General features: G+C 45.9%; 1 protein-coding gene across 1 annotated transcript in view; it reads right to left on the bottom strand.

Annotated features, from left to right (window-relative positions):
* Positions 1-159: 159 nt before the first annotated feature.
* The window catches only part of CDCA2 (cell division cycle associated 2), a 35,536-nt gene continuing 9,455 nt past the window's right edge, over positions 160-26,240 (bottom strand). Inside the window, exons 6-15 of the mRNA XM_040414872.1 lie at positions 24,891-24,969; positions 23,484-23,668; positions 22,135-22,192; positions 16,307-16,533; positions 14,239-14,317; positions 7,408-7,464; positions 4,580-4,647; positions 3,335-3,436; positions 1,679-1,856; positions 160-1,595 (exon numbers count right to left, since the gene is read on the bottom strand). Coding sequence (XP_040270806.1) covers positions 436-1,595; positions 1,679-1,856; positions 3,335-3,436; positions 4,580-4,647; positions 7,408-7,464; positions 14,239-14,317; positions 16,307-16,533; positions 22,135-22,192; positions 23,484-23,668; positions 24,891-24,969 — 2,193 coding nt within the window. The 3' untranslated portion in view covers positions 160-435. The remainder of the gene's footprint in view (positions 1,596-1,678; positions 1,857-3,334; positions 3,437-4,579; positions 4,648-7,407; positions 7,465-14,238; positions 14,318-16,306; positions 16,534-22,134; positions 22,193-23,483; positions 23,669-24,890; positions 24,970-26,240) is intronic.

The raw sequence follows: 26,240 nt of genomic DNA on the forward strand, positions 1-26,240 counted from the left end.
GTGTCTGGTATTGCAGCTCAACCCCATTCACCTGAGCTGCAATACTAGAAACAGACAACATATAACAGAGGCGCTGCAGGGGGCGGGGTGAAATGCAAACCCTTGGTTATCCTAATTCATTGAAATCCATGTAGAAGATAGAGGTAACCGCTACAGCAATACAAAAGAGACATTTAATAAAGGAAGGAAGGACAGACAACATACAAAAAAGGTCACAAGTCAACATGTGCTCATGGCCAAGGGAAAAGGCACAAGATATATACAAACATGAGCAATGGGAAGGTGTAAAATTCCAGACTGAATCCCTCATCACATTTTAGGAAGGGTTGCCTGACCCACCATATGGCAAGCGGTGGGACCCCACAAGAGAGGAGTCTATATAGACATAGTACTTTTGGTATGGAAAAGGTAAGGTCCATGAGACATGTGGTCTTCCTATGCATCTGGTACTAGGGCACTGCGGTCGGCTTCATCTGATGTAGGCATGGCGTTAGGAGCCTTGTAGAAACAGTTGGACCTCCGCTTTTTATCACAGGTGGATAAGCTTTCCTGAATGGTGGTGGTACACAAGCTTCTTCGTCTTGCTCTCCTGGGGGGGTTAGCCACATGGTAGCTGCTCAAGTTTTCCTTGTTTGGACTATGAGCTGTGTTCTCCAAGGACAATGCGGAGCTCTCCTCAAGCCTCGTGACAGAACTTAAAGATTTCCTCCTCCCAGTCGTTTCATTGACATCATTTTCCTGCACCCAAGACAAGCCAATGACCCCAGAATCTCTGCGCAGTCTCATACTGCGCCTCACCTTTTTCTCTGGTTGTGGGAACTGCAAGGCTTCATCAATAGGAAGACAAAAGTCATTCAGAGAGGGGTCAACTGGATAAGGCAGCATGGAAGCGGTATGTTCCCCCGGAATAGTTTGCTCTCTTTGTTCGGGGTTTGCAGACAGGATGTTGGAAACATGGACCCTTGATGATCTTCTAGATTTTTTGCGTTCAGTTGTGACTGAGCTTATAGGTGGTGTTGAGTGGCTAGTGGTTGAGCTTTCTTCTGCAAGCTCATTAGGCACGGAGGACACTTCGACTGCTCCTTGCACTGGGTAATCGATACATGTCTCTGGTGTGTGAGAAGTGGGGTGGGTGTCTTCTTGTTTTACACAATCTACAGTATTTTCTGAATTTACAGAGGCATGGGATACAGATCTGCAAGAGGAAGAACGCCTCTTTGTACTCCTGGATTTACTTATCTTCTCTACTGAACTGGAGGCAAGACCACTTGTAGTTGATTTGGTTATTTGAGCTATCACATCAATGACAGTAGAGGACTGAGGACATTCACTGCTTACAAGGTCAGCCTGTGGGATCAAATCTAAGACTTCTTCACTCTTTTCTGGTGATCCATTAGAGACTTTGACATCCACCAGTGCTGGAGCGGTTGATGCATCTGGAGTCTGCACATCTTCTACTGCACAGAGTGATGGTCTTTCTGGAGCCTTTTCTTCAAAACTCCTCTCCAAAGAATCCTCGAGTGTAAAGGGAAAATGGTTCTCCAGGACTTCTGTGTGGACCTTCTTCATTGGATGCTCGTGGAAGGATTTCCCAACTTTGTTAAAAAAATAAATAAATGTTAATCTCCTAGCACAGGCATTCAAGATAAATATCGGGCCAACAGCTGGATTACTGTACCATGTAGAAAGCTCTGGGACGTGGAAGCAGGTGGTGTGGGGATGCACTCTGGTAACTCTGGGATAGGACTCAGCAGAGGCTTCCTGGATACCACTTCTCGCTCGCTATGCACAGGTTTCTGGACAGATTTCTTGGACTTCATTCCTTTCTTCTTGCCTCTTCCACGGGAAACATATGTCTGTTTGTGAAAGATTTCATACAGTGATTACTGCGGACATTTCAGACACCTCTTTATTGTTCATTTGGTTCCGCAAAATTAATGGGGTGGTCCATTATTATCATTTTTTTTTACATTATCACCCATCATCAGGCTGATCGGCGTGTGTCCGACACCACGCAGTTATTAAATGCAGTTACATATTTACTTACAGGAATTTAGAAAATGTCATGAATTTCAGAAACTGTATCCCAATAAATATGGTATAAGGGCCACTTAAAGTTAACCGATTACTTACATGACTGAGAAAAAGCCTGATGTTTCCATTTTACTACAGGAAACCCGTTATTACTAAATTGGTCGTTTATGAAGGAGTCAGAACGTTGGCTTGCCGACTCCACAGTCCTGCTGCGAAACTTGGTAACCCAATGGAAATGATCAATAGGTTAAACAGCCAGGATCGGAGGTCCCTCCCATCACCATTAGACAGCTGAGCATCCACTCCAAGACAACATAGGACCACAGAAGGCCTTATTGGTATTCTGTCAAAGTAAGGGCTCATGCAGACATCAGTTGCCTAGCCCATACTGTGGCCCACCACTTAAATGGCTCTACAATGCAGAAGGTCCTGTGCGGAACCCCACAGAAGCACCACGTAGTGCTTCTGTGAAGTTTCTGTCCGTGCATCCGCACTGCAAGCACTACTTTTTTGCAGTGCAGACGGACCCATTCAAGTTAAATGGGTCTGGATCAGGTCTGCCAAATCCTCATGGATGTTGCCCGTGCATTGGGGACCACAATTTGCGGTCCCCAATGCACGGAACAGCTGATCTACGGCCGTGTGCATGAGGCCTAACTCATCTACTCAGCGGGACTTGTCATCAAGGAGTGCACACTTGATGATCAGTCTTAGTTCCACTGCTGTCCTCTGGGGGCACATCACTATTGCAATCAGCCACTGGCCACAGAGACCCACATGACCCCCTATCCACGCACGGACAGAAGCACAGTGACAACAGCAGTGGACCATGGACTTGGAAGCTTCTCTTTACAGGTCTTATTTGGTGGGGGCTAATTTAAGAAGACACATTGACTACTGTATAAAAGCTTATGGGTGGTCCTTAATGGGGTTAAAGGAAAATCTCAGTCAACCCCACCTAATTCTGCCAGTTACATGTTGCGGTCTACTCAGATTCCAATATATAGTACAATCCACCTAACTTTCTGAAGTTATCAATCTTTCTGCTTTATCTTATGCTTGTGGTTCACACAGCCGTGGTCCCCCCCCCCCCACTCCTTAGTGACCTGTGAAGGTGAGGGGCCGCAGTACAATTCTATGTAAAGGTGAAGGCCGTACTACCTCAAGGCTGGACCAAAAAAAATGCTCAAAAGCCCCTTCTACCCATCCCTGTACATATTCTGCAGTTTGGTGGGGGGGGGGGGGGGGGGGGACATAACCCAGCCAGCACAAAGTTTTAACCCTCTAATGATGAACATACCTGGACTTTCTTGCCAATCGCAGACTTCTTGGGTTTTTTAGCATTGGATCTCCCTTTAGACTTTAAACCATTTCTTTCTGGATTCGTCTTACTGCTGGTCAACTTTCAGGATGGAGAAGGAACAGAGCATTAAACCAATTGCCAACCTTCCATTCTGTTATAAATTTGTGAGACCTCTCTGTCCTCTCCTGAACAATCGTCTGAGCTGATTTATGCCTAAATCAAAGTTGTACTCCACCCTTCGATTTAGAGAAGGTACACAGGACCTCTGCTGTCTCAATCAATGCCATAAGTCACAGCCAGCCACCATGTGGATGTACCATGGGATATTCCACTGGCTAGGAGCCTATTGGGCAGCTGAAATACAATGTGCCCACTCCCCTTAAGTATGGGAAGGACAGAAGGTTTATTAGGAAATTGCACCCGAGTCTTCCTCCCTATAGACCGTTGTAGCTGTGACCTCTTAGGAATTGTTTTTAACCTGCCCTTTACCAGTAACTGTGGCTTATTCATAAACAATCAAATATATCCATAGGGCTCCATTTAGGCACCAGAGAGGGCAAGAGTGTCCTTCTCACATTAGTCTGAAAATTATACAATTTTTTTTATCAAAAAAAAAGGGCAAGTGCCCATCTCTATCCAGTGGAATAAACTGAAGCTGTCAGAGGTACACATCAGGAAAGTTTCCTGACATACACCCCTGATGGATGGCTCAAAGCAAAATATGCACATTTAAAGGGGTTCGCCAGATTCAGAGCTGAACCTGGACATATCCCCATTTTCATCCGGGCAGGCCCTCTGATATGAGAATTGGAGCATTTCATGCTCTGATGCTCCCCCTTGCCCTGTATCGTGCAGTACAAAGACGGTTTATATTTTTACACTGCTAGGCGGAGGCTTCCACCTAGCAGTGTTCCTGGTGATGTCATCGGCGGGCCCTAACCGCGCTAAAGCCCACCCATTAGTCACCGGGCTCACTGCTGGGCGGAAGCCTCTGCTTACCAGTCCCTATGGAGAGCCCGGTACGTCACCAGATCTCCATAAAAAGCCTTTACCCTGCACGATTCAGGGAAGCTCATATCAGAGTGGCAGCATGGGTGAAAATGGGGATATGTCTGGGATCAACTCTGAACCTGGCCAAACCCAGTAATAATACATTACAGGGCAGTTCTCAAAGCTGGTACATGTAGACCTGGTGTACCCAGAGGTGAGGGCATAGAAGAGTACCATCAGATAAACTCTTACCTTCTGCCTGGAGCGAGTCTGTCTGGTTGTTGCAGCAGGAGAGACTTCTGGTGAGGCAATAAAAGATTCTACGAAGACAAAGAACTCATTTGTACTGACGTATCACAGATCTCTGTATCCAGCGAGAGACATGAAGGTGGCTATGACTGAACACAGGTGCCATCACAATTCGCCAATACAGTTGTTACGGTTGGGGGACCACGACGTCATCGCATCCATGGGTTTGCACAGAGACAGCCCAAACTCCGGGGGGTGGAGGGAGCTTACTGCGTTTGGGTCCCATAACAGAACAGCACTGCATCAGTACAATCGCTATACGGCCCCTTCAGTCTTGGCTTCATGGGTGACTCATCAGTTATAATATGAAGGCACATCCCAGTATGAATGCATTCACTCTACATTGGTAAAATACCCCCCTTTCAAGGAACTTGCGGCAGAGAAAATACCCTCAACATCTTGCTGGTCACGAAACGCAATGCTTCAAGCCCCAATATGGCGCAACCCAGTCTTGAGTGAATTCGGTTCTCTGACAGGGTTTGACGAACGGAAGGAGAGAGGAGTGAAAAGAAGGGAACACTTCCTAGAGGTCGGAGTGTTTAGATCCTTCACTAGCTTTCAGGAAGTTTATGGCATTCCTAGACGTTGTTTCTATCAATACCTGCAAATGCGACATACAACACTATGATCAAGAATGGTACCGTGGTGTCACAGCGGGACAGCGTTACATCTTATAGTTCCAGGGATGATCTCCATGGTATACCGGTCGTTGCTTGATACCTAGAGTCACATCCATTGACCAGGATGCATAAATGGGAACAGGATGTGGGTGCAAGGATCAATGGTCTGATACAGGGATCGACCAATATTGATTTTTTTTTAGAGCCGATACCGATATAATCTGAACTTTCAGGCCGATAGTTTATACCGATATTCTATGCATTTTCATTTTTGAAAAAAACAAAATTTCTACATACACAAAAATCTGCTGATAATGAACATGTTTATTGTTAACATTTAGGTTTTTTTGTTTAGTTTTTTACTAACTTTTAGCCCCCTTAGGGAATAGAACCCTTGTCCTATGCACCCTGAGAGCTCTATTATGGTGAATAGGACTTCACACTCTCCCTGCTGCCCTGTGCATAGTACACACAGCAGCAGGGAGCAGACTATGGCAGCCAGTGCTTCAGTAGCATCCTGGCTGCCATGGTAACCGATCGGAGCCCCGCGATTACACTGCTGGGGCTCCGATCAGAAGCTGCCACTGCACCACCAATGATTAATACTGGGGTTGGGTTGGGTGCACTGCGCCACCAATGAAGATAACTCGCCCATTAATTCATATACAGGAGGCGGGAGCTGGCTGCAGAATCATATAGCCGCACCTGACCTCTATGAGCAGTAGCTGTAATCTGCAGCAGTTAACCCCTCAGGTGCAGCACCTGAGGGGTTAACTACCGCAGATCGCAGGTACCTGTCAGAGGTCGGGAGCCGGCTATGCGATTCTGCAGTCAGCTCCCGCCTCCTGTATATGAATGAGTGAGTTAACATCATTGGTGGTGCACCCTCCCCTCCTCTTATTGGTGGCAGCGGCACAGGATGGGAGGGAGGCACTGCTTCCTTCTCCCCTATGCTGCTGAGGGAACACTGATCGCGCCGACAGCAGCGTGATCCTTGTTCCCGATTCGTTATCGGCAAAATAGATGCCGATAACATTGAAAATCCTGAATATCTGCCAATAATATCCGTAAAACAGATAATCGGTTGATCCCTAGTCTGATATACTAGAAGCGGTACCTTTGTCCTCCTTGAGTGAAAGCGGAAAGCTCTCGCAATGATTTATTAACCATAGAGAGTGTACAAGACACCGTATTCTTACATCGGACAGGCTTCGGATCAGATGCTAAATGTCCTTGGTGTTCTATGGAATCACACATGGCAATGTCCGGCAATAACTGTATTCTGGGATGAGGTACAGAAAGCTTTCACAGTACGTATACCACAGGATCCCAAGGTGTGCATTTTGGGTTGTGTGTCAGAGTTGGGAACAGAAAACATGCTTCAAAGGGAACCTGTCATCAGGATTTGGGGTATAGAGATGAGGACATGGTTTGCTTGACGGCCACAAGCACATCCGCAATACTCAGTCCCCATAGCTCTGTGTGCTTTTATTGTGTAAAAAAAACAGATTTGAAACATAGATTAACATTTAAAAAAAATATATAAAAATCATATCTTACTTGTGTGACCAGAGAAGTCATATTTCAAGCTCTGACTCATCTCAGGGTAATTTGCATATGTATCAAATCGGTTTTTATACACAATAAAAGCACACAGAGCTATGGGGACTGGGTATTGCGGATGTGCTAGCAGCCATCTGGGAACCCATGTCCTCAGCTCTATGCACAAAATCCCTGTGACAGTTTCCAGGCTATCGGTCGCTTGTTATATGTGGCTAGGAAGTGGATAGCTCTACACTGGATGCAGGCTGACCCGCCGACTCTCAGGGATTAATAACATGCTTGTATACGAAAAGGCCGTCTTCCAGAAAAAGAGGATGTCCCATCAAATATGAGAAGTTATGGGAGCCGTGGCAGGAGTTTGTGCGATCGAATAATAGTACGGGGTAAAGGTGCAGCTGATACCGGAATGGGGAAGGTATTACAGGTTATAAACACATATGTAGGTATACATGTACATTGATATGTTGAGACTAACTTCTTGATGTAACTTTAATGTATGATGTTATTCTGTGTAATACGTATTGGAAACTAATAAAAACGATCCGATTTAAAAACACATGTCCAATAATGCAGGAAGACAACTCTTACCATTTATAATATCTGCAGCCGCACTGACCTCATGAGGATCACACTCCGCTCTGTGCTCTGGGGGAAAAACCACAAATGGTCAGTCCGTGTCCAGTCTCCATTATAGGGAATGTATCTGTAAACCAGATATTCTAATCTGTTTCTTTATTATCATTGCAGATTACTTCCTATGCCATCTTGCCTGAACACCTGTTAATACCATTGGTTTTACAGCAGCCACATGGACTCTAGTACCCTGCGGACGAGAGATGTTTACGACTTCAGAGAGTTGTGGGCATGCTCTGTGACCTGTGTAGAGGTCTCTCTGTAGTGGGGGGAGCACCTAAGTTGTGAACATCACCTATTGTGAACGGTGGAGCCTGTGGTTATTTTAATATATTAAATAAATAAATATATACAGTACAGACCAAAAGTTTAGACACACCTTCTCATTCAAAGAGTCTTCTTTATTTTCATCACTATGAAGGCATCAAAACTATGGCATCCACACATGTGGAATTATATACATAACAAACAAGTGTGAAACAACTGAAAATATGTCATATTCTAGGTTCTTCAAAGTAGCCACCTTTTGCTTTGATTACTGCTTTGCACACTCTTGGCATTCTCTTCATGAGCTTCAAGAGGTAGTCCCCTGAAATGCTTTTCACCTCACAGGTGTGCCCTGTCATGTTTAATAAGTGGGATTTCTTGCCTTATAAATGGGGTTGGGACCATCAGTTGCGTTGAGGAGAAGTCAGGTGGATACACAGCTGATAGTCCTACTGAATAGACTGTTAGAATTTGTATTATGGCAAGAAAAAAAGCAGCTAACAGTCTATTCAGTAGGACTATCAGCTGTGTATCCACCTGACTTCTCCTCAACGCAACTGATGGTCCCAACCCCATTTATAAGGCAAGAAATCCCACTTATTAAACCTGACAGGGCACACCTGTGAAGTGAAAACCATTTCAGGGGACTACCTCTTGAAGCTCATCAAGAGAATGCCAAGAGTGTGCAAAGCAGTAATCAAAGCAAAAGGTGGCTACTTTGAAGAACCTAGAATATGACATATTTTCAGTTGTTTCACACTTGTTTGTTATGTATATAATTCCACATGTGTTAATTCATAGTTTTGATGCCTTCATAGTAGGGCTGTTGAATATAATCGATGCATCGCGATTCGACCCCCGGCGATTCTGCATCGATGCGGTTGCTTTAAATAATCGATGCATGTTGATGACGTCAGCGTCGCGTCCGCCGTGCAGCCGAGTCGGAAAAAAGTTTTTGGGCGCCTTCTTTCCCGCCTCCCGCTGACGTGTCAGAGGGGGTGGCCACAACATTGAGTGAGCCAGGTCTGACTGAGTGAGGAGGAGCCGGAGGCGTGGTTTCTGCGCATCTCCGGCTCCCAGTCAGACACTCAGAAGCAGGCGGCAGTGCGGACGTGCGGTGGCTGGCGGCGAGGTAAGTTCTGTCACCTATGAGTATGTAATATCTACCTCCAAAGCGCCTGCCACCTACACAGCATATACACCCACCTACCGCCTGCCACCTACACAGCTCATATTGCCGCTTCTCATACCTTTGCCGCCCGCGCCATGTTTCTTCTTTATTTTTTTCGGTTGTGTCTCTTCTTATTCTTCCCCTCCGTCTACTACAGTGGACGGAACTTTAGGTTCCGGGTCTATGAAAGGCGGTCAAACAGCGGCCACTAGTGGCCAGTCTGGGAATGTCTACATTTATCTCACAGTATTGGAGATTGCTCCCAGCAGGAGGTGATCCACACTGACAACTCTCAGCTAAGGGCAGGAATCTGAAACTGCTGGGGTGTCAGATTTACTGACAGTTACTGATCCTGCACCATCAGAGCCCCTTCACACGTGTATCAGTCCCTACTGAGAGGATGGTTATTGTGGATACAATGTAGCATACACAGGATCTATCAACCTGAAACCTCCAGGACTAACATACTGATGGTCTCTCAGGTTCTTTCACACTTGCGTTTTTCTTTTCCGGCATAGAGTTCCGTCCTAGGAGCTCAATACCGGAAAAGAACTGACCAGTTTTATCCTAATGCATTCTGAATGGAGAGCAATCCGTTCAGGAGGCATCAGTTCAGTCCCTCTTACGTTTTTTGACCGGAGAGAATACCGCAGCATGCTACAGTTTTCTCTCCTGCCAAAAATCCTGAACACTTGCCGGATCCAGCTTTAAACTTATATTGAAATGTATTAGTGCCAGATCCGGCATTAAAATTGCTGCATTGACGGATCCGTTCTTCCGATCTGCGCAGACCTTTAAATCTGTGAAAAAAATAAACACCGGATCCGTTTTTCCAGATGACACCGGAGAGACAGATCCGGTATTTCAATGCATTTGTCAGACGGATCCGCCTGACAAATGCATCCGTTTGCGTCCAGATTGCCGGAATCCTCTGACGCAAGTGTGAAAGTAGCATTAAGCACAGCCTCGAGCACCAATGTAAACTCTCTACCGCCGCCTACCATGTGCCATTTATAATGCTGGAGCCTTTGGGCCCCTCGGGGACCGGAGTCAGATGTAACTGCTACAGAAAGCTATGTCCCGTGTCCCCATTGTCTTGGTTTCTTTACAAGGTTCATAGAGGTCACCACCGGGGGGCCCATAAATTTTTTTTGCTATGGGGCCCAGTCATTTCTAGCTACGCCCCTGCGCCTGCGCAGATGCCACGTGCCAGCCAGACTCTGCCACCTTGTTGTGACAGGTAGGTGACCATCACACAGATACACCACTCACAGAGACTGCAGGCGCAGCTGTTATTAACTTATTACCGTACCTAAAAAAAAAAATTGTGTCACCTCAGTCACCACCTGTCCGTTTTTCCTCACTCCTCAGGCTCAGTCCAGTCCACCACAGGCAGGAGGAGAATCGCTCCACCCGACCACCACCAGCAGCCAGCAGTGTTACTTTTTCTGTTGATCTCGTGGCAGGCTTTAGGCTTAGTCACTCAAATTCAAGACTTGTGTCATCCCTACTCACAAATTTACATAGATGCCTGGCATGCATTGCATTTGCTAGTAAATAAAAATGGCAGAAGTAGAACAAAAGGAACGAGAGATAAAAAATGCACCTAGCTTTTTAAAAGCAAACATCTGGGAACATTTTGGCTTTTATGAAAAAAGTAGGAAGCACGAATTGGACAAGTCATACGCTGTGTGTAAAATCTGTCACACAAAAATTAAATATCTAGGGAATACTACTAATCTGAGAAACCACGTCAGCCGTTTTCACCCAGAAATGCTAAAACCTACCACCACCACCACCAAGGAAATGAACCCAGATCAGCCAAGAATTGATGCAATGTTACAGTCAACTTTGCCGCCCAACTCTGAAAAGGTAAAGAGAATAACAAAAGCTGTGGCAGCTTTCATAGCGAAGGACCTGCGCCCTTACTCTGTTGTGGAAAACAGTGGGTTTCGCTACCTTTTGAAGACGATAGAGCCGCGTTACAAGATCCCGTCACGAAGTCACTTTACAGAAAACGTCATACCTGCACTCTACCACGAAACCAAAGCCAAGATAATTGCATCAATGAGCCAAGCAAGTCGAGTCGCAATAACGTGTGATTCCTGGACTTCAGTCACGACAGAGTCTTATGTTACAATAACAGCACATTACGTTAGTAAGGACTGGCAGATTTTGTCGCATGTACTGCAAACAAGAGCCATTTATGAGTCTCACACGGGTGCTCATCTGGCAGAGCTACTTTCTCATGTTGTGGAAGAATGGCAGCTGTCCGATAAATCTGTAGTGCTTGTGACCGACAACGCGTCAAACATGATAGTTGCAGCTCAAGTTGGAAAATTCCCCCATGTGAAATGCTTCGCCCATACACTGAATCTTGCATCCCAGCGAGCGTTGAAAGTGGCCACTCTCTCTAGGCTTCTTGGCAGAGTACGTCGGATATCCACATTCTTTCACCGCAGCACTAGAGCAAGCCACTGTCTAAAAGAGAAACAGAAATGTCTTGGCCTGAAGAATCATAAGCTGATAACTGATGTGGCAACAAGATGGAACAGTGCATACGACATGGTCGAGAGGTTCTTGGAACAACAACCTGCAGTCTGTGCCACCTTGCTGTCTCCAGAAGTCAGAAGAGGAGAGTCCGATCTCTGCACTCTAAACGAAACAGATGTGTCAAATGCAGAGGACGCCGTGAGTGCATTAAAGCCAATGAAGGATGCAACCATGCTGATGTCAGAAGAGCGCAATCCAACAGTTTCTCTCATTGCCCCTATAAATGCACAACTTCTCCAGAGCATGACAGACACGATGGGAGACACACCCATGATCCATGAGATCAAGAATTCTATTAGAACAGATCTCCAGAAGAGGTACAGCAGTGAGGCCGAGAAGAAGATCCTTCATACAGCCTCTGCACTGGATCCTCGCTTTAAGGGACTGCCTTTCATCCTCACAGATGAAGAAAGATTGGAGATATTTAAAGGAGTCACTGAGGAAGCTGCATCCTTGGAGGTAATTAAATTAATTTGAAGAATTCCATCATGTTTCTTCTTGAAACGACAGTAGCACAAGCACTACCACGCTTCTGAATCTGATGCGGTGCGGGAACTGTACTGTCCGTTTCCTGTGCTTTTTCATCACCCCATCAGAATCAAAGGCATTGACATTTGTGTTTTTACTTATTGTTTTTTTTCCGTTTTTTTGTTCAAACACAGATTACATCAGATGAGAGTGAGAGGACACAAGAGGATCATCAAGTGCCTAGAAGAAAACAAACTCTGGAAGAAGAGGACAGTTCACCCATCGAAGACAACCATTCTCCACCATCTCCTCCCAAAAAGGCCAGATCGCTGCTCGTGAGTTTGCTGGGACAGTCTTTCACTGACACTGAAGGTACAATAGAACCCAAAAAGACCCCCTATGCCAAGGCTGAAGAGGAAATGGAAAACTACTGTAAAGCCCCACCTCTGCCTCTCACTGAGGACCCTTTGAACTGGTGGCGTGAGCATGAGGTCATATTTCCCCTCCTTTCTCGGCTGTCAAAGCAATACTTGTGTATCCCAGGTACAAGCGTGTCTGCAGAGCGGGTTTTCTCCACTGCAGGAGATGTGGTAACTGCAAAAAGAAGCGCCCTCAAACCAGACCATGTAGATCAATTGGTGTTCTTACAGAAAAATCTACATGTTCCCAAATGCTGAGCAGTGTTTTTAATTTTATAGATTTTGTTTATAGCATTGTCTCTGCCACTGAAATTTTTTATTTCTCTGTCTCCCCTGCCAGACTCCCCTTTTCCCTTCCCTTCCCCTCCCCTTTTCCCCCTTCCCCTTTCCCTTCCCCTCCCCTTTTCCCTTTCCCTCCCCTGATTATTCTGATTAATCAGAATATATGATATTATTCTAGCTTTTAGCAGCACTGGAGTGGAGAGGAGATGGAGAATGGTTTTCTATTATGCGACTGTCCGTCCGATCCATTTTGTATTTTTACACTGACGTGTTTTTTGGTGTTTTCCCAATGTGTCTGTCATGCTCTGTGAATTTCTGACTCTGTTTAGGGGTTTAACCTTCAACCAAAAGAATTCTGTATTTTATTCCAGACAACTGACGCCCGCCAAGCCACCAGAGGAAGGCAAATCCTTGAAAGAATAAATTGAAACTTAAAACCTGGAGTAAATCTTTATTGGATCACACAAATACACATTCACACAAACCAAAAAAACACACACCGACCTTCTCTGACATCATGTCTGACTATGGTGGCTGTGCCACATTGCCCGTCCTGTGGCCTGCCCTTTACCATTATGATTCAGTGAGGAGGATGTGTGTTTATTTTTTTTCTGGTATTCTGTGGTGTGTGTTTGTGATCCCATAAAGATTTGTCCAAGGTTTTCAGATTCAGTTGAAAATGTATTCTGTCAAGGATTTTCCAGCTTCCTCTAATGGTGGCATGGCTTGGCTTCAGTTGATGTATCGTGGTAGAGTGCTTGCTGAGTGCTCAGTGCAGGTAACGTTTTCTGTAAAGTGACAACTCTGAGAGCTTATAGCACTGATCTAGACGTACTACCCATCTGGTGCTGGTGGTGGTGCTGGTGGTGGTGCTGGTGGTGGTGCGCTCCTGCTGCCAAAACAATCACGGTGAACCAGGAAGTTCTGCAACACAGACAACTTGAACACACTGTGTGACAGACAGTTCCTGACTGGCAAACATCACAGTGAGTGAACCTATAACACAGTCACTGACTCACTGTGATGTTTTACAGTCAGGAACTGAAGTGCTCCTTTTTTTGTAGGTACTGTTTAATATTATATAATATATAATATATATTATATGGTAAAACTATTGTAAAACTTATAAACTAACTGCACCAGCCAGGCCAGCACAACAGTTTAATGTTACAGAGACACTGACAGTACTGTTTTAAATAAATACTGTTGTCTGCTGCACTGTTTTGTTCATTCAGACTTTGCTATATGATATGCAGGGAACTTGGTATGATTTGTTTAAATAGCAGATACAAATAAATATTTTTGTGCAATTTCTGACTGATTGAATTAATTTTTTGATGTAAAATTGAAAAACAAGGGGACTTGGGTAATAATCTTGATGCATCGTGATGCATCGCCGAATCGAATCGAATCGTGGACTTGATAATCGTAATCGCATCGAATCGTGAGATTTTTTTTTTTTTTTCTTCAAATCCTGCCTGTGATAAGATGCGATGACTGCCTAGAAGCAATCTCCACAGAATAGAAGTGTCAGCCTACTATTAGGTTTAGCAGTCAGTGTAAAAACTGCAGGATTTTAGGATGATAGAGTCAAAACAATAGGTTTAACCCATCAGCCACACATACCTGGCAAAGCGGGGGATACTGGAGAGTCGCTGTCCGAGGCAGCATCAAAGCACAAAGAGACAGGCTGAAGGGTCTCCTCCTAGATGAGAGCACAATAAAGTCATACACTTCCTGGAGGAATAACACAGGCACACCACAACACACAGTTCCAATAAAAAGATGCTCCAGAATGGTTATTCATGGGGAATATAAAAGAGTTTACTATAAAAGAGACACAAAAGGTTCAAACAAAACCCCCTCTTACAAGCCAACTCTACACCAATATCAATACCTACACTAGACACTAGAGTCTAAATGGCTTAAATATAAATATAGCATAACTTGATCAGAGATAAAAACTACAGTTCCGAGGGATAGTGTGGCACTACAATAGTATTCTATAAATATTGTAACCAGGGAAGTCCCTACACTAGACACACCCCGTACATCATAAATACTCAGTACCTATTAGTAAAGTGCACGTGGCGGGACAGGAATCTAATGCAAAGGGAGAGGGGCTCCCACCCAGATAGCACAGTGCAACTCATAAACCACAAACCGAGGCTACATACCCATCATGTTATGAAGACCCTCAGGAGAACTGCACATTTTGGTGAAGCATTCCTCTGGGGGCGTGTGAAAGTGTGTGTATTTAAATACATACCAAATTTACCACCCTGACTCCTCCCACAGTTTTCACACTACCTAGACAGTAATATACCGAAACGTGCGCATTGTTCCCGATGTGTGCCATTACTTTGTGGAGCGTTTCGCGGAGTGGTTCACGAAATATCAGCATTTTTTGTGGCGAAATTGGTCCCATAGAAATGAATGGCGGAATGTTCAAAACTAAAGTGGGAGCTGAGAAATCAGGACATGTCTAATCTGCCACCACTCCCTCATTTTCAAGGCCACCTACACAAATCTTATATCCAAACGTTCAGCTATCCCTGCTGCCGCTAAGCCCTAGTCCTGATGGTCATATTGTAAAAACTATTTGTTTGCAACTCACGCCGCCCATTGACATTCATTGAAACTATACTCTGGCCACCACAAATTTGAAGGGCAATTTCTAAACCGCGACTGACCTTCATTTTTAATATTTCAGAGACAAACTATGCTTCAAAATGCAGGTCTGGGACTTGTGATTCTCACAATATAAAAGCTCTTCGCTGTAGGATTATTTTTAAACTACAACCATTTGAACAACCGCCAGTGAAGTGAGCAAGTTGGAGCAGTTTTTAACCGCTCTTCTCTGCCCTTGCTGTAGAGTGAGTTTCCATAGGAACCCAGGTGTGTGAGCATCCAGCAGTGACAAAAGCTCGAGTGTGAGCTGAAAAGTCAGGACATGATTTCTAAACTGTCACCACTCCCTCATTTTCAAGCCCACCTACACAAATCGGCTGCTAATGTTTTTATAAATGTATATTTTAACGTAACTGTGAAGCACTTTGGGCAACAACATTGCAATTCAATGTGCTATATAAATAAATAAAAGTGGAAATGCATTTCTCACTCTGTCAAGCTTGCCATGTGCACTTTTTAAATTTGAACAATCAAATGGTTAGTGTAATGTTTACTATCTTTACCCACTCCAACCAGTTACTCTGCCCACTCCAACCAGTTACTCTGCCCACTCCAACCAGTTACTCTGCCCACTCCAACCAGTTACTCTGCCCACTCCAACCAGTTACTCTGCCCACTCCAACCAGTTACTCTGCCCACTCCAACCCGTTACTCTGCCCACTCCAGTTGTAGACTACTGCTGGAGGCAAGAACACTTCGCACAATTTCCCCAGAAATTGTAGCTTTTCTAGTTATAGAATACTATTGTAGTGCCATACCGTCCCTCAGGGGAACAGTACTTTTTATCTCTGATAATAAGAAGTTATGTTATATTTAATCAGGTCATAAAGAGGTTTTTATATTTACGCCATTTAGACTCGTGTCTTTATGTAGGCATTGATAAAAGACACGTCCGGAGAACGGTCCTCTCTAAACACAGCCTTGTCTGGAGCTTTATGAACACAACGCATGATATAGCAACACCAGACAGCGCGGGCACAGCCGTCTCTCCCCGCACACCCACCTCGTCAAAGTCCGGTTGTGGCACTGGCGCACAGGCAGATGGGCTCTGGCAGAAGGATTGTTCCGCAGATGGAGTGGCATCAAATTTATGGTAATTATATGGTGTACTGCCTCGACGTATAGGCGTGTTAGCCGGGAGGGTTTTGTCAAAAATCTCAGGGCTCAGCTCCCTTCCAAAGGTCACCCTCTTCTTCATCTTCACTGAATCTACAGGTTTATTATTAATCTCTGTAAAAAATAAATTTTATATTAATCACGGAGTAACTCTAAACCGCATTTCTCCTGATGCAGAGTTACAGCTTGTACAGTATTTTACACTAGAACCACATTCACTACTCTGCAGGCTTCAGAGCTGAAATCACACACACATAATACCGCTGAACAACTCTGTTAACAAAGGCAAAAAGAATAATGTTGGAGCTCTTTTTATTCCCAAATTTATAAAACTTAAAGGCAATCTGTCAGCAGTTTTGTACCTATGACACTGGCTGACCTGTTACATGTGCACTTGGCAGCTGAAGGCATCTGTGTTGGTCCCATGTTCATATGTGCCCGCATTACTGAGAAAAATATTGTTTCGATATATGCAAATGAGCCTCTAGGAGCAATAGGGGAGTTGTCATTACACCTAGAGTCTCTGCCCTCTCTGAAGATGCTGCGTCCCCTCCACTTTGATTGACGACCAGGGAGTGGAAATGTGTGTCCTGTCAAAGTGCAGAGGGCGCAGCAGTTTGAGAGACGGCAGAGCCTCTAGGAGTAAAGGGAAGGCCCCCATTCCCCCCGAGAGGCTCGTTTGCATATATTAAACATCACTTTTCCCAGCAATTCTGCTTACGCTGAAACAAGAGGCCGGATGGCACAGAGGCATCACTAGGTGCCCACCCAGACGGAGGTTACCTTCCTGTTGTTTTTTAGGCAGAAATTTTAAACAATATATATATTTTTGCAGAGTGCCCTATTCATTTTAGGCCTCATGCACATAACTGTATCCATTTTGCTGTCCACAAAACACGGATACTAGTCATGTGCCTTCTACGGTACAGTTTTGAGCTTAAAGGGATGTCTCGCTTCAGCTAGTGGCATTTATTATGTAGAGAAAGTTAATACAAAGCACTTACTAATGTATTGTTATCATCCATATTGCCTCCTTTACTGGCTGGATTCATTTTCTATTCCATTACACACTATTCATTTCCATGGTTACGACCACCCTGCAATTCATCAGTGGTGGTCGTGCTTGCACACGATAGGAACAAGTGCCAGCCTCTCTGGTGGGAGCTCACATACTGTAGGCTAGTGTGAAAGAACGTCCACCACTGATGGATTGCAGGGTGGTCATAACTATGGAAATGAGCAGTGTATAATGTGATGGAAATAGGAATCCAGCGAAAGGAGGCAATGTGATAACAGTACATTAGTAAGTGCCTTGTATTCACTTTCTCTACATGATAAATGTAAGTTTGCTGAAGTGAGACAACCCCTTTTAAAAATACATTTCTATCTTTTTGAGGAACGGACATACAGATGCAGAAAGCACATAATCCATGCACTTCCTGCAATAGACAGAACATGTCCTATTCTTGTCCGACCCATGAAGTCAATGGGGCCACAATAAAACCCAAAAAAACAAACCACACAACAAGGATGTCATCTGTATTTTGAGGATCCTCATTTTGCAGATCAGAAAATACATATGTCACGTGCATGAATACAGTATTAGTCCGTATATTCTATGTTTACAGGCTGCTGTTACATTGCGTTTGCTTAGTCTTAAGTCTATCTGGACAAAATTTGCCTAATTTCGTAAGGCACGGGGACTTTTTCATAAATTTGGAGCATCTTCCAGCAGCCCATGCACCAGACCTGGAATTGTGCGGGGCATGCGGGGGGGCTCGGGTCCCGCACGCCACATCTAGTGCCCGCCGTACTTCTCGCGGTGGCTGGTGGGACTTGCGGCTTCCTTCGGGGGTCATGTCGCGCTGGGTTCCAGGTAGCCGCTTTCAGGCGCCTGCTGCGCATATCTGGTCAGCAGGGGGCGGCTTTGGACATGCCATTACATTTATCCACCCTGCGGTCCTGCCTGCTGACATCCCAGGTAGGGTGCGGAAGGTACATGCTAGCATGCTCCTAGGAGCAATAGCAGCTGCAATATATTTTAGCTCGTGTGGGTTGGTTTTTAAAAAAAAAAGAAATTAAAAATTTAAATGACCCACATCCCTGATACGCTCAGGTCGTCTCCCTCTTGCCGGGATCGCCCAGGCACTCTTTCTACGCCTTTTCTCCACCTGGTCACGCCCAGGCCTGTCATAGTCTGCCTGGTACGCCCAGGTCACTGTTGTCCTTAGCCACTTCCTAGGCCCCTGATTGTTCACTGGGCACGGTCGCTTGTCTTGTTTTGTCTCATTGTCGTCCCCTGGTTCGCCCAGGGCACAGTTCGTTCCTGGTACGCCCAGGTCCTCCTTGCCTACTCACCTTCAATTGGTACGTGGGTCTCCTCGCACCTTTCCACCAGCTGGCAGTCCTGCTGTCTGGTCTAGCACAGCCTACGGGGCCACTCTTCCACCTGGTCCTCAGGTTTCTTCCACGCTCTTTGTCCACCTGGCTCACAGGTCCGTTATGTAATGTCTTCCGCCCTCCGCTGCTACGCGCAGCTTCTGTCTCGTCACATGGCAATGCGCCATCTCTCCCTCCTACCTGGTACGCTCAGGTGGCCTTCTTCTGTCAATAGCCAATCTGATACGCTCAGATCTTTTGACTCCAGGGGTGCATCCCATCCTGGCCAGTTCGCCTGGCTCAACAGGTCTGGGGTCATCCCTCGTTCTGCACTCTCAAGTTTTCGCCTGTCCCCTTTTTTCTTTCAGGTTCTAGCCTTTTCCCAGGTTCCAGTCAGTCCTGTCCAGGTAAGTGCTCACTGACATCCTAGGCGAGCCCAACGGGTCAATGTTTCTCGGTTAATCAGATTCTTCATCTATCCGGGCAGGTCGAATTTCCTGCTAGTCCTTGTTACGGTGTTCTGTATTCGGGTACGTTTATATCTTCGTCCTCACACCTTCTCGGTCCTTTACTCCATCACCCTTTCCGTTTTTTTTTTGTTTGTTTGTCACGTGAATTATGTTTCCACATAGATGACAGCCTCTCTGACAGCCTCTCGTCACTAAGGAGTTGGAGCATTCTAAAAGTTACTCGCGGAGCTTAACAGGAGGGGCATCCCGCACCCAGCCTTCGCCAGAAAGGCAGAACTATATAAGCTCCTCATGACCAGCCCCAATCCTTCTGGGGTTCAGCCCGGCACATAATCTATCCAGCTCTCGCTGGTGCAGCTACAGTCCACCTTGAACACACTGGTCGACTCTGTGGCTGACTTCCGAGCAAGAGAATCGGAACTGGAGTCCCGGGCCTCCGTGGCACCCGCCCCACTGGCCACCCTCTCCACTTCGGTTTATCTGACGCCAGGTACACCCAGGCCTATTCCCCAAGTGGCCCCCTCGCATTTTATCCCAGAAAATCTCAAAAGAGACATTCTGGCAGGGAAAGACGTTAATCTTGTGTCGGTTCTCATTGCCGCCCAAGATGTACCCGAAAACAGGGTGATCAATTGTGGGGATGTGTCCGTGGTCCTCAGGGCCAAGGACTCTCGGCTTAACCGCAAGTTATCCATTCCGGAGTTTGTCCTGGCGTTCAGCCTCTTTACGGACATTGTCTTCACCGCAAAACCGGACAGAAGGGAAGAGCTGGACAACTACTTGTACCTGGTCACCGACCTGGGTCACAAGTATGGAGGTTCGGCCTTCTACGATTACCATCGTTGTATCTCGGCAAAAGCAGCAGCAGCTTTGGCTCAGTTTCAGTATGTCACCAGCTGGGCTAGCATTGATACAGAACTATTCTGCCGTCACTTCGCAGGGCTCAGGGAACCCACCTGCGCGATGTGCCAGTCCATTTTTCATACCTCTGAGTGGTGCCCAAATACCGCCCACACCGTGCAGGACCGGGCTCTCCTGGGACCCAGCAGCCCACCCCTTCTACCGACAAGCTCAGCCGGCCCATCATCTACCTGGGAAGGAGCCAAATCTGGAATAATTTTAACACAGGTGGCTGCTCATGTCATCCGGAGAATGGGACGCTGGCGCTCGTCAGGTACATACCAAACCCACAGATAGAAATTTTGCAAGCTTTTCATTCTCTGGTATTGTGATTCAATAAAGTCCTTGTATTAACTACCTTGTTTCCTTTTTGCCCCCTTATAGGCTGCTCTCGTACCCGGCTCCAGGCACAACTCAGCCGGTTAGATGTCGAGACGGACACGCCTGTCCGAGTCCAACTTTTAGCCACGACCACAAATTATATTATATTAGTTGGTAGTCACCGAGGTGGTGGAAATTTGCATTCGGCACTAGTATATTATAAATGTACGGTAAATTATAAATTAATAAAGCCCTTAGTTGGTAGTCAACTTATAATTTACATTTATAATATACTAGTGCCAATTTCCACACCATTCCCCCTTCTCACTGACTTTATTTATCCCCCATCAGACCTCAGATGAATAAAATAAAATCCATCTCTAGGTCCGGTGTCTTGCTCCCCTGTGTTCTTCGGCCCGGGCTGCACTGTCACCTGCACACACTACATCCTGACACTGTACGGGGTCAGGACAGCGCAGCGCAGCGTGGGCCCCATTAAAGAAGACCGGGGGGGGTGGTATCGGAAGCGCGTGCTGAGCTTCTTCCCCACTCCCGATGCATACTAGTGAATGCTTCCATAAGCGCTCACTAGTATTCGCTTTATAAGCATCATCGGCAAGGTTAGATGCCGATAATGTGCAAAATCCTTAATAACGGTACTTCTGATAAACCAGTCGATCCCTACTGTGGGCACTCACAAAACTCATTCCCGGAGAACCCCTTAAACACTGAGGCCTCTTGCACGCGAACGTATTTTCTGTCCGTATCCATTCACTTCAATGGGTCCACAAAAATACGGAAGTTACTCCATGTGCATTCCCTTACCGTATTTCCATTCCGCAAAAAAATAGAACATGTCCTATTATTGTCGGCATTACGGACAAGGATAGTACTGTTCTTTGAAGGGCCAGCTGTTCTGTTCTGCAAAATATGGAATGCACACGGATGTCATCCGTATTTTTTGCAGATCCATTTTTTGCGGACCGCAAAATACATACGGTCGTGTGCAAGAGGCCTAAGACATCTTTCCCACGAGCGAGTTTTTTTGCGCGGGTGCAATGCGTGATGTGAACGCATAGCACCCGCACTGAAACCTGACCCGTTCATTTCAATGGGTCTGAGTATAGGAGCGTTTTTTTTTTCACGCATCAGTTGTGTGAATATCACAGCATGTTCAATATTCTGCGTTTTTTCACGCAGCCCTGGCCCCATAGAAGTGAATAGGGCTTAAACATAGTTGATAAAAAAGAAGTGAATAGGGCTTCAGTGAAAAACACATTACATCCGGAAGCAGGTGCGGGTGCGATGCGTTTTTCACTGATGGTTGCTAAGAGAGGTTTGTAAACTTTCAGGTTTTTATCACACGCATCAAAATACATTGCACCCGCGTGGAAAAAAACTGAACGCAAACGCAGACAAAACTGACTGAACTTGCTTGCAAAATGGTGCGAGTTTCCCTGAACGCACCCGGAGCCAATCCGTATCGTTCGTGTGAAAGGCCTAATAGGCTCACTCCTTAGGGGGCAAAAAGAGGACTTGTTCACACTGGTAACAGGTGATCGTAGTCTTCTTTATTCTACTGCATAATATAACCTTGGTGTCTAACCAACCCAAGTGTAAAATGATAAAAGTGTGAGCTCCTCACCATCATCTGCTTCTTCATCTAGTGAAAACAGATCTCCGTCCTCCTCTGGGAACCCGAGCTGTGGAGGAAACACATTGAAGTATTCTGCCTTTATCAGATAGGACAGCACTTCTACACAGATGCTAAGGTCTCATGCCATGGATACAAGCGCTGGGTCCCTTCATTGGTTTTCCATTATACATGGCTCACTGGCCTCCGGCTGTGCAGGGAGCTTCACCATGAACCAACGCAAGTCAATCCACAGTATGGTGGATGGGAGCAGCATTATGGAGGGAAAACTAAGGAGGCATTCTTAGGGCTCTTTCACACGAGCGGATGCCGTGCGGGTAATCTGCTGCGTGAATGACAGCCAAGCCCCGCTCCGGACAGCAGAGGCATGGAGCAGTAACATGATTGATAATGCTCCGTGCCTCTCTGTGATCTTTTTACTACAAAATCACAGTGACAACTTTATCTCACTGGGATTTTGTAGTAAAAAGATCAGAGAGGCACGGAGCATTATCAATCATGTTACTGCTCCATGTCTCTGCTGTTTAGAACGGGGCTTGGCACTCTTTCACACAGCAGATTACCCGCACGGCATCCGCTCGTGTGAAAGAGCCCTTAGGCCTAGTCCACACTTCAGGGATTTCCATCAGTGATCTTTAAACTAAAACCAGTAATGGAGCCTCTGTTGATAAGGCAGAATGGAAAGATCTGCACTTGTTCTGTGTTTTGGAACCACACCTTGTTTTGGCTGAAAAATCGCTGATGGAAATCACTGACCAAACACAGAAGTGTGAACTAGGCCTTCAGCTGGACATACATATTAGTCTACGGCCAACACTGTAATTTATGTGGGGAGATCCCGATTCTATGACTGATATTGTGGGGGTCAAGAATTAAGCGAAATGTATGTTTTGACCAGATTATTTTTTTTTTTCTTTCTCTGAATTCAGTTTTCTCCGCTCTCCCCATAGAATACAAGGCACGTTCTGCCAAGTATGTGTATGGGGAAGCCAGGAGAGATGGCTGTCTGCTATTGAAGGTGTATGGCCGCCTTTAGGATTGATGGACGTCCCAGAGGTGGGACCCCATAAGTGATGGTATACCCTAGCACTATGCCATCCTTTTTCTAGATGGAATATCGAACAATTCCTTTATGGATTCCGCCATCACAGACCATAGCGGAATTTTTAGATAACCCGAACCCTGTACGCCAAATTGGAAAAACACAGATTCCCTTAAAGAGGAGCTTTCATCAGTTTTAACTTAGGCTAATTATGGGATTACCTTGTAGGGCGGCCCCCACTGGTGCCATGGACGTTTTTTTTCAAAAGGACGTGAAAATGCATCCATTTGTCACTCACCTGAAAATGGAGAAAATCTCGTCTAGGAGTCTTTTTCAGCGCAGGTTTAAGGACTAGTCCAGAGGAATCTTCTGTTTTCAGAGACTGCTCAGGTTCTGGAGGACTTGCACCTGCAAACATCACCTTCCTTTTACGGGATCTGGAGGTGTCCGGTAACATTTGGGCTTCATCGGTCAGCACCTCCACTGTGATAAGAACATGAAAAGCAGAAATCGTATAAAGCCCCTGAGGAAGGAGGAGAGTGGGGATGTCCCACCTTCCCCGAAGATCATTTAGCGCTATAGTGAAGACGCCCAATGTCAGGCATATCAGTCTTGCTTAAAGGAGTTTTCCAGAACTTTAAAACTGATAGGCAGTAAGTATCAGACTGGTGGAGGTCTGATTCCTAATACCCCCAATCTGCTGACTGAAGGGGTCACGGCGCTATTTATTTTGTAGTGGCTATGCCTGGTACTGCAACTTAGTCCCAGTACAAGACACGCCAACTACAAAATGTAAGGCGCTGTGCCTGATGATGCTCACCACAGCCCCTTCAAATCAGATGATCAGTGGGGGATCCTGAAGTCAGACCCCTGCAGATCTGATACTGATGGCCTGTTCTAAGGGTAGGTCATCAATATCCGATCGAGGGGGTGCCACGCGTCTTGTCTGGATTTTTTTTAGCGATACCGTATCCTCAGCATAAGTTAACAATAGGAGATTGGCGGAGGTACAGTCTAAGCACCCCCGCCAATCAGCTGCTCGAAGAGGCCGCGGTGCTCAGTTAGCGCATAGGCTTCTTCCTAGACCATGTGACATCACATTCTTCCGTCAGATGACCTAGGCGCAGTTCAGTCCCATTCAAGTGAAAGCTGCGAGGAGGCTTCCTCAAACAGCTGATTGGTGGGGGATATCGGGCATCTGATATTAGTGACCAACCCTGAGGATAAGCCATCAATATCAAATTCCCGGAGAACCCCTTTAACCTCACATCAGCAGCAGTCGCCGGCACCACTAGCAAAGAAGGCCATGCTGGAGCAGTGCAGCTCAATCTCCACTGAATAGAAAACCCCGTTAAAGGGGTCATCTCATCTCAACTATTATGGCATATTGTTAGGATAGGTCATAAATGTCAGATACGAGTGGTTCCCAGCTGTGGGACCTCCTCCTGCCTTCAGAACAGCCCCAGAAGTGAAGTGGAGCAGCTGCAACCACTTTCCAATAGTGCCTATTTTTAAAACTTTTATAATGGAGGAGAGCATGCCGCGCATGCGCCCTCCTTCAGTTTGAGGACCTTGTTCTGGAGATAGAAGCAGGTCACAGAGGTGGGACTCAAACCTGACATTTATGGCATATCCTAGCGATATTCCATATATTGAGGTGGGTCTACCTCTTTAAATAAGGAACTCCAGAGATCAATCAGCTCACCCGACTTGCTGGGGACTTCAGTCAGCGGTCTAGATGCTAAAGTGCAGTCACTTTCCAGGGTCTTCTCTGGCACAGATTTCTGGAAAATTAAAGGAGGAGGCCTGACTTAGACTCTAAGAAATCACACGATGTTGGGCAGATCTTTTCCAGTGCAACAGAACACGTCCACCTTAAAGGGGTATTCCTACAACCAGAAGCATCTCATTGTCGTATACATGGAAAGTGTAAATGCATTCAATCACCAGAAGAGCAGGTATGTGGAGGTTTCTACCTGGTTACTCCTCCCTCCCTTTGGCTGAGCACACATGGTGCGATGTGCCGTTTCTATAGCAGCCCTCATCCTGTGCAGTCCCCGAGCATGCACAACGTAGATTACATCTGGCGCTTGCCAGGGCTTGGCAGTCGCCTCTTTCACCAAGTTCCACCCACAGCATGGGGCAACTGCCTACGTCGGTAATGTAACGTGGTGTGAACTGTGGCTGATATTACTTGGATTTGGTGTGTGGAGGAACAAGGAGCAGAGGCCTGTAATCTTCCAGCTTTACTGGACCTGTCCTGGTGATCCGCATTCAATTTAATGAAAAACTGTTTTTCAGCTGATCAAAAGTTTAAGACCACACCTCCAAAAAAATAAAAATAAACCCCCCCAAAACAGAAATCCAAAACATGAACTCAGTAATGAGTAGCTCCGCCGTTATTGTTTATCACTTCAAAAATTTGTTTCGGCATGCTTGATGCAAGCGTTTCCATGAGGAGAGTGGGAACATTTCTCCAAGTGGTGAAGACGGCCGCACGAAGGCCATCTACTGTCTGGAACTGTTGTCCATTTTTGTAAACTTCCCTTGCCATTCATCCCCAAAGGTTCTCAATTGGATTTAGATCAGGGGAACACGCAGGATGGGCCAAAAGAGTGATGTTATTCTCCTGGAAGAAGTCCCTTGTCCTGCGGGCATTGTGTACTGTAGCGTTGTCCTGTTGAAAAACCCAGTCGTTACCACACAGACGAGGGCCCTCAGTCATGAGGAATGCTCTCTGCAACATCTGGACATAGCCAGCGGCCGTTTGACGCCCCTGCACTTCCTGAAGCTCCATTGTTCCACTGAAGGAAAAAGCACCCGAGACCATTATGGCGCCCCCTCCACTGTGGCATGTAGAAAACATCTCAGGTGGGATCTGCTTGTCATGCCAGTAACGTTGGAAACCATCAGGACCATCAAGGTTACATTTTTTCTCATCAGAGAATAAAACTTTCTTCCACCTTTGAATGTCCCATGTTTGGTGCTCTCTTGCAAAGTCCAAACGAACAGTTCTGTGGCGTTCAAGGAGACGAGGTCTTTGAAGACATTTTAT

Source organism: Bufo bufo, chromosome 1 (assembly GCF_905171765.1).
Source record: "Bufo bufo chromosome 1, aBufBuf1.1, whole genome shotgun sequence".
NCBI classification, from domain to species: domain Eukaryota; kingdom Metazoa; phylum Chordata; class Amphibia; order Anura; family Bufonidae; genus Bufo; species Bufo bufo.